Source organism: Aplysia californica, unplaced genomic scaffold (assembly GCF_000002075.1).
Source record: "Aplysia californica isolate F4 #8 unplaced genomic scaffold, AplCal3.0 scaffold00119, whole genome shotgun sequence".
Lineage (NCBI taxonomy): Eukaryota > Metazoa > Mollusca > Gastropoda > Aplysiida > Aplysiidae > Aplysia > Aplysia californica.
Genome location: NW_004797389.1, coordinates 1272587 through 1280394, shown reverse-complemented (window position 1 = coordinate 1280394; position 7808 = coordinate 1272587). Strand labels below are relative to the sequence as shown.

Sequence of the window (7808 nt, the reverse complement as noted above, 5' to 3'; positions counted from 1 at the left end):
CCCCCCCCCACGTTCCCAAGTGATCCCCCTCCTTAACCCTGTCCGCCCCGGGGTGTTTTAGGTCCACTTTGAGCGGCCCTGTCATCAGATTGCGTTCTCCCAATGTCCGCACGATAAACGCGGGCGTTGTGGCGACCTCTGGACCCTCCTCTCTTCCCGCCCCATCCTCGCGTGCTCATTAGCATAATTAATGTCTCCGTCAGCGGACCTGGTACCTGTGGTCTACCACTCCAACGTTGTCCTTTGGCTGGCTGTGAGCTCCGGGTGAGTGACCGCCTCACGTACAGGTGGCGCCTTTGCTTCTTCTTCCGTTCTTTATCATTTTCTTTTTGATTTACGGGTATGATGCACAAGTATTTCTTTATCATTTTCTTTTTTATTTACGGATTTGTACAAATATTTCTCTGCCATTTTAATTGTAATTTACGAGTGTATGCACAAATATTTCTTTACCATTTTCTTTATAATTTATGGATTTGCACAAAATATTTCTTAATCATTTTCATATTGCTTTACGAATACGCACTCATTATGTGTTTATTATTTTTGCTTTGATTAACGGATACGCACAAAATATGCTGACAGGTTCCGAAGTCCGCCTCCTAAAAGATCTAAACTTTGTCGATGGGCGAGTAAAATCACTTACATTATGAAAGAATTATATGTTTCTTTATTATTATTTATTTTTTTGGCAGACGTAAAGTAAAACAAAAAAAAAACGTCCTGTGATTGTCATTTCGTTTTGCTGATGATGCACAAAATATTTCTTCATTATTGTCACTTTGATTTCGGGGTTTGCAAAAAATATTTCTGATATCATTTTCGTCCTGATTTTCGGATATGCACTTAATATTTTTCTTATAATAGCGGTAACATTCATCTTGAGTGAAGGGGAGTATGAGGAGGAACTGCAACCTAGCAGGACACGCAAAATAACGACAGGGTTCAACGTGCTGAGACTGAAACCTGAACTGATTTCCCCTCTGAAATGTCTAACATCCCCACTGTGCGTTGTAAGGGACTGGAACGCAATTAATGTCTTTTACCGCAGTTGAACAGCTCCCCAGTTGAGCTGGCTGCATCAGTAGGCTACCTTAAAATTACAAAGATCTATCTGACATTTTTGGTCATTTTGAGTAAGCAAGACCATGAGGTCTGAAAACAAATGCTCTCTATTTGTTCTATCAAAATTGTAAGATTGTTCAGATTTGTTATCAAGCTATTCAAAGAATTTCGAAAAAGCTTGACATGTGAAACTCAACATTTTTTACGTCAAATTTCTCAAAACAAAGTGCTGAGCAGATAGAACGTTGTAATTATAAGGCTGCGAGTGACCTAGGAAAAAAATGTGTAGTGTAGATGTGAAAATACTATCGAAGGAAGAGAACTTCGGGATGTTAGTGCTAGCACAATATTGTGATACAGTATCCCCTTTTCCGCGCACCGCAAGAGTGTGCAATAATAGTGTATCGTGATTAATAAAGAAAGTCGTTAACGAACTGTGAAAGTGTTGTTAGAGTGTGCCTACTATAGAATTTGCCTTTTCTATCTGTTTGTTTCTTATTAATTTTTTAAAATCTATTTCTTTATCTTTCCGTTTTTCCATTTGTTCGACCCCATCTCTCTCTCTCTCTCTCTCTCTCTCTCTCTCTCTCTCTCTCTCTCTCTCTCTCTCTTTCTCTCTCTCTCTCTCTCGATCCCTCTCTTCATCTTTCTCTCCCTCCTTCTCTCTCTCTCTCTCTCTCTCTCTATCTATCTATCTATCTATCTTTCTCTCTCTCCTTTTCCACCCTCTCTCTCTCTCTCTCTCTCTCTCTCTCTCTCTCTCTCTCTCTCTCTCTCTCTATCTTTCTCTCTCTCCTTTTCCACCCTCTCTCTCCCTCTTTTATCATCTTCCTCTCTTTCTCTTTCTCTCACTTTCTCTTCCTCTATCCCTCTCTCTTTCTCAGTTTACATCTTAATCACTTCTTCTTCTTCTTCTTCTTCTTCTTCTTCTTCTTCTTCTTCTTCTTCTTCTCTTCTTCTTTTTCTCGTCAGTTTTACAAAATTAGACACACACTTCTTTGGAACTGACCAATACTAGATGGGGACTCTCGTGGTCTAGAGGTACAGTGTTCGCCTCTCATTCAAAAGGTCCTGGGTTCGATATATGACAGCGTGGAAGCTATTTTCTTCTTTAGAATGTTCCTCTTTCACTTTCTCTCCTGCTTTCTAGTCATGATAGTTATCTGCCCCCCCCCCCCGCCCCCACACACACCATTGATCTCCTTTGAACTCCTTTCGCCTTTTCTCCTGTCTCTTTCTACCGCTACTCCTAGCTCCTTCTTACTACCACACCCCTGATCTTAGGGTAGGTAGGTAAGTAGGTAACATCGAACACCTAGCCGTCTCGGATAAGGGCAAACAATTTAATTTTGAGATCCCGTGCAGCCTACAGGGTACGCCCGTTAAAGACCCCTTGGTGATTCTAAAATCGATAAAAATAGGCTAGGGCCACCACTCGGGCAAAATTCAAAATTAATTCCTTTCAAAGCTGAAATTACTCTGGTCGGTTGAAAAACATTTAGATCCAGAGCACCTTCGAAAGCGGAATGTAGCTGCCTAGAGGCAAGGGGTACTATAATGTAGGAAAAAGGTCACACATGTAAAAAGTCAGTTACACGGCAGGCTGAAGAACCAGTTGTCGACTTCCCCTGCGATCTTGCAGGGAAACACAAACGAGTCCAACATTAATAATCGCGAATTCAAAACGTTCACCAAAAAAACAACAACCCCAAATAAGGGCAAAGCGTGGGGAAAAAAGAAAGTGTGAAAACGCAGCAGCAGCAACAGCAGCAGCAACAGTAGCAGCAGCAACAACAACAACAACAACAACAACAACAACAACAACAACAACAACAACAAATTTGCCAGTGCAGCTCATCATAATAAGTCAAGGGACACATTTTACAAAGTGGCATGAAATTTTCTTTCGTACGTATTCGTAATGTGAACTAGCTTGTCTGTGAGGACTGTACATGTTCGTAATCTGAATACTTCAGTGCGCGTGGTATTTTTTCTTTACTTTGTTAGTAATCTGAACGTGCATGTCGTTTTTTTTTTCATAGAGGTGTTAAGCACGCCTTATCGACGCAATTTCGATCATTTATTAGCAGGCAGACTTCCAACCCTGCCTGTTAGCGCCAACCCGGGCTGAGAGGGATACACCATCCCAGATATAAAGACCGAGGTATTCGTTAGAAATTTCACCCCACTCAGGAATCGAACTCGGTCTCCCACATTCGATAGTGTAGCACCTAACTGCTTAACCACAGACCCCGGTCGTCTGAGTGCTTGGTGTTTTACTTTACAGCAGTACATGCTCGGAATCTGAACGCGTCTGTCTATGTACCGTCGTATTTCGCTACCCTAGACTTACAAAGTTCTATCTGCTCAGTACCTAGTTTTGAGAAATATTATGACGTTAAAAAATTTGAGTTTCACAACTTGTCAAGATATCTAGTTCTTTGAATACATGTATTTTGATAATGATTCGAAATAACCTTACGAAACTGTAAGTTCATGGGTTCGAATTCCACCAGGGACTCGATGTTTATGTCCTCGTGAAAGGCACTTTGCACGCACTTTTCCCTTTTCACCCAGGTGGGATGGGTACCCGGTTATAAGGCGAAAACATAGAGAACGCCGAAACTTGAGCAGCTGAAGATCGAAGCCGATAGGCACTTGTAGGTGTCTGATTGACTCCAAATAGAGGGCGCCTAAAGCCTAGATCACTTTATAACAACAAAAAATTACACCACAACACAGATGGTATTTATGAAGCATTTACTTGGGGGATTTAAAAAACTCGAAATTCCTAAAATATTGCTTAAAAAGTAATTCTTCATTATTTCATACCCTAATTTGACGACGTTGATTTAAAAAATGTAATTAGTTTTTGTCTACCGTGAAGCACCAGCTCTGAAATGGCCATTTACAATTGCCCCCTTTCCGGTCGGGTGACGTCACGCAAACCGCTCAATCCGAGTTGGCGACGGCGAGACGGCATTGAGAGTTAGCAACCTCAGTGCTTTCTTGTCTCATCTCCATTTTTAATAACAGTGAAAGGAGTTCACAACAAAGAGTGAGCTTAAGAAGAAGTCACATTTTCACTGTTAAAAATGGAAATAAGACAAGAAAGCACCAAGGTCGTGAGCTGACAGCGAGACACCCTTCCCAGTTTTTCGGCCATAATAAGAATGTTTGGATTCCAATAAAGCCGACAACGCAGATCCGAGCTTAAAGCCGCCTGCAGTCGGCCAGCTCTAAGTGGGGCAAGTTGGAAATCATAAATGAATTTTATACCTATCGGCGCTTACTGAGTCAGTCTCCGAAATTAACGTTCTCTATGGTTTTCGCCCTTAGACAGCGAAAGATCTTGTCAGTCTGTTAGTGTTTGAGGACGTGCAATCCCCAACTTGCACTGTATGCTTCCCGCTAAGCCGAGAATGTTTCAGAGCTTTCTATGGTCTGCTGGGGGTAATTATGATAATTGTAAAGCGCGTAGTAGAGCACGCATTAACATTTATATTATTATTATCACTACTTTCTTCGCACAAACACCACCACACAAATTGTCCAGCAGTGGGGAAAAATCACGATTGCAAAATTTAGTGCAAGTGTTTGTATTCATATAACTTAGAAAACGTTCTTCACAGTTGAATATGTCGTGTTTGCATTTTGCCATTATCAGGCAGTCACGAGTGTATCCCAGGAAAAGTTTCCCTGTTTTATAGTATCGACAACATACATGTTCCTACAGAAACGTGTTTTCAATTCAACATAAAAACCATTGATCTCAATGCACCTTTTCTACCAGTGCATGTATTAGTGTGTGTATGTGCGTGTGTGTGTGTGTGTGTGTGTGTGTGTGTGTGTGTGTGTGTGTGTGTGTGTGTGTGTGTGTGTGTGTGTGTGTTCATTTTCCTGTATGTACGTTGTATGTCCCAGGGTCATCTACAGCAAATGAATTTGTGAAGGTGTGTAGGTTGGTGTACACAATTGTAAGGCAGCGTGGTGGAATCAGGCTCTCGTCCCAATAATTAAATCGAAGAAAACAGCTGTTTTCTCCCTGCTTTGCAATTTTTATCAATTTTTTTTTTTTTGGCTCAACACCTTCTAAGTCCATTAACAAACACATCCCTTTGAGGATTTCACCGAAAACGTTGATTAAAGGTACAAAAATATAAATTTACAATTTCCATGGACTCTCTTGCTTTGGAATTTACCAAGCTTTGGCGGCCATTTTCTCTCTAATTTTACCTCTTAAATCAGGTGACCCCCACCTCCTTCAATCCAAAATATCTCCACTTCTTTTGAAGATGGGTAGGTAATTTTTTCATTGAAAGCAAGACAATTGAACAAACTTTAAGACGATACCAATAACTCAATATGCCCAAAAATTGACGAGAGTCTGATTCCACCACGTGCCTCACAATTATAATTTGTCTGTATGCACTTACGCATGTATATCTTTATGTGTGTATGCACATTTGCCTGCATCTACGTCTGTATGTCCCATAGTATAGTCACATACGGCAGATGTACGTGTGTGTCTGCATGTGTTATTTCGTCCGTATGCACTCATGTACAGGGTGATCCCAAAAAAAACTTTACAACTTGTTTTGTAAATATCTTTCTCCATACTGAAGTTTGCGTTTCAGATCTGAACATAACGTTTGGAAGCCAAAAGGAATTTTTCTGATATGTATTTCAGATAAGTCCATTGAATGGTTTTGCTCTATATAACGCATTAAAAAACAACAACTCATTTTCAACCTTGTTGCCATTTTCATAGCATGATGAACCAGTTCGCATTATTAGGCCTACCACTAAAAGTTGCAACAATCGTGCCATATTGCAAGCTACAGCAGTCTAACAAGTGAACAGAAGTCTGCAGATATTATTTTTCCCAAACGTTGTTTGCCTGCTGAGATCTTGGCTACGTTTAATAAATAACAGAAAGCTTTTTGTATTGAACATTACCTTTCCACAAACTCACCATCCCTGACATTTCGTAAGTTCTGTGCACGGCATGGAGAGAATGCTTAGGTGCCCTCAAGACCTTTGACGTCATGAGTAGAGAAGTTCCGTCAGTTTGGATCTATAGCTAATCAGAACTAAAAAGTTCTTTAAAAAATGACCACTTCAGGTCGAACACGCACCATGTGCAACCCTTTAAACGTAACCAGAGTGCAGATTTCAGTAGCCAAGTCCCATGAAACGTCTGTCCGTAGACGATCTGCAGCTAGGTCTTTCCTACACATCAACAGTCTGCATTCTCGTGGCAGATCTTAGCCTACGACTATACCATGTTCATCTTTGCTAGGCCGAGATGGCATAGATCAGAGCATGACAATGTGTTCATAATTCCTGGATTGTCTTGTAAAGAAGGATCATTTCTTCGATGACATTTGGTTTAGTGCAAAGCCCACTTTCATCCTGCGGGACATGTTAACTCCAAAAATGCTGTCTATTGGGCACCCCACTCTATTGTCTCTAGAAGCCTTTTCTTAGTGAACATGTACAGTGTATGTGGCTTTAAAAACTCGTGGTTTAGCAGATCCAGGGCGCCTTTGAACATTTCGAACGACGCGTTAAAAATGGGTCGAGTCCAAAGGAATGAATGTGGAGAACTGCTTCTAGGAATTTCAGAATGAAATCATTACGTTTTTAAAACTCTGTAAAAGAAATTAAGTATTGTTTAATTGTTACAGGGATGGAAAATTAATGCCAAAGAGAAAATAAAGGAAAAGGTCAACTTATCTTTTCATGACTTCCTTTACGAGATTTTTAAACATTGTTGAACTTTGCGTTTTTAGGTGCTTTTTTCTATTAGCCGTTTCCATTTTCAAAACATATTTCTTCTTCGTGGAATTTATGTAAAACAAATTCCTTTTGAATGAATTAGGTCTGTTCCAACTTGCAGCATTCTAGAACAATTTTTGCACGAGATATTCAGAAAAAAAGTTGTAAAGTTTTTATGGGATCACCCTGTATATACTTATGCGTGTGCACATTTGCCTAAATGGACGTCTGTATTCCCTCAGGGTCACCTACAGCAGATGTATATTATGTGTGTCTGCATGTGTTTCATTCGCCTGTGTGCACTTACGTATGTTTATATTATATATATGTTTATATTATATTTGTATACACATTCATCTGTACGCCCGTGTGTATCCCCTAGGGTCACCTACAGCGGCTCGCTGAAACAACAAATCCAACATGTCGGGAGGGAACTACACAGTGGGTCGTCTGACGCCACTTCCGTCGGAGCCAATATGGCTGTGCCCGCTCGGCTTTGTCAACGACGCCTTCTTTTCCATCAGAGGTAGGTTTGGTCAACAGTGTCTGAGGTGGGGCGGTTAGGCGCTTCGCTGTCGCACGCTGGAGACAGCGGTTCGATTCCCGAAAGGAGAGACACTTTTTTAAAAAAATCGAGTATCTGTCTTTCTATTGGGAAGTTCTTTTACTTTTAGTTATAGCCCGGGTTGACAGTGGCTGTGCCCATTCGTCTTGAACAACTAGCTCACAATAGTGCAACTGAAGTAAACGAGGCTGGGGTAGACCCATAGCAACTTACTTGAAAAGCCTAAACAGATGGGTGACGGGAAAAGATATGTTTTTAAGAGCATCTGAGCAATGGAATGGATGGTGAACCATGATCGCCACTGTCTGTCGCAGATCAGGCCCTTGATGATGATGATGATGATAATGATGATGATGATGATGATGATGATGATGATGATGATGATGATGATGATGAT

The 7808-nt window shown here is 40.8% G+C and overlaps 1 protein-coding gene across 1 annotated transcript in view; it reads left to right on the top strand.

Moving 5' to 3' along the window:
• The first annotated feature begins 323 nt into the window (after window positions 1-323).
• LOC101858482 (elongation of very long chain fatty acids protein 4) overlaps window positions 324-7808 on the top strand; it is a 19418-nt gene continuing 11933 nt past the window's right edge. Inside the window, exons 1-2 of the mRNA XM_005096035.3 lie at window positions 324-340; window positions 7229-7372. Of these exons, the coding sequence (XP_005096092.1) occupies window positions 7267-7372 (106 nt within the window). The 5' untranslated portion in view covers window positions 324-340; window positions 7229-7266. The remainder of the gene's footprint in view (window positions 341-7228; window positions 7373-7808) is intronic.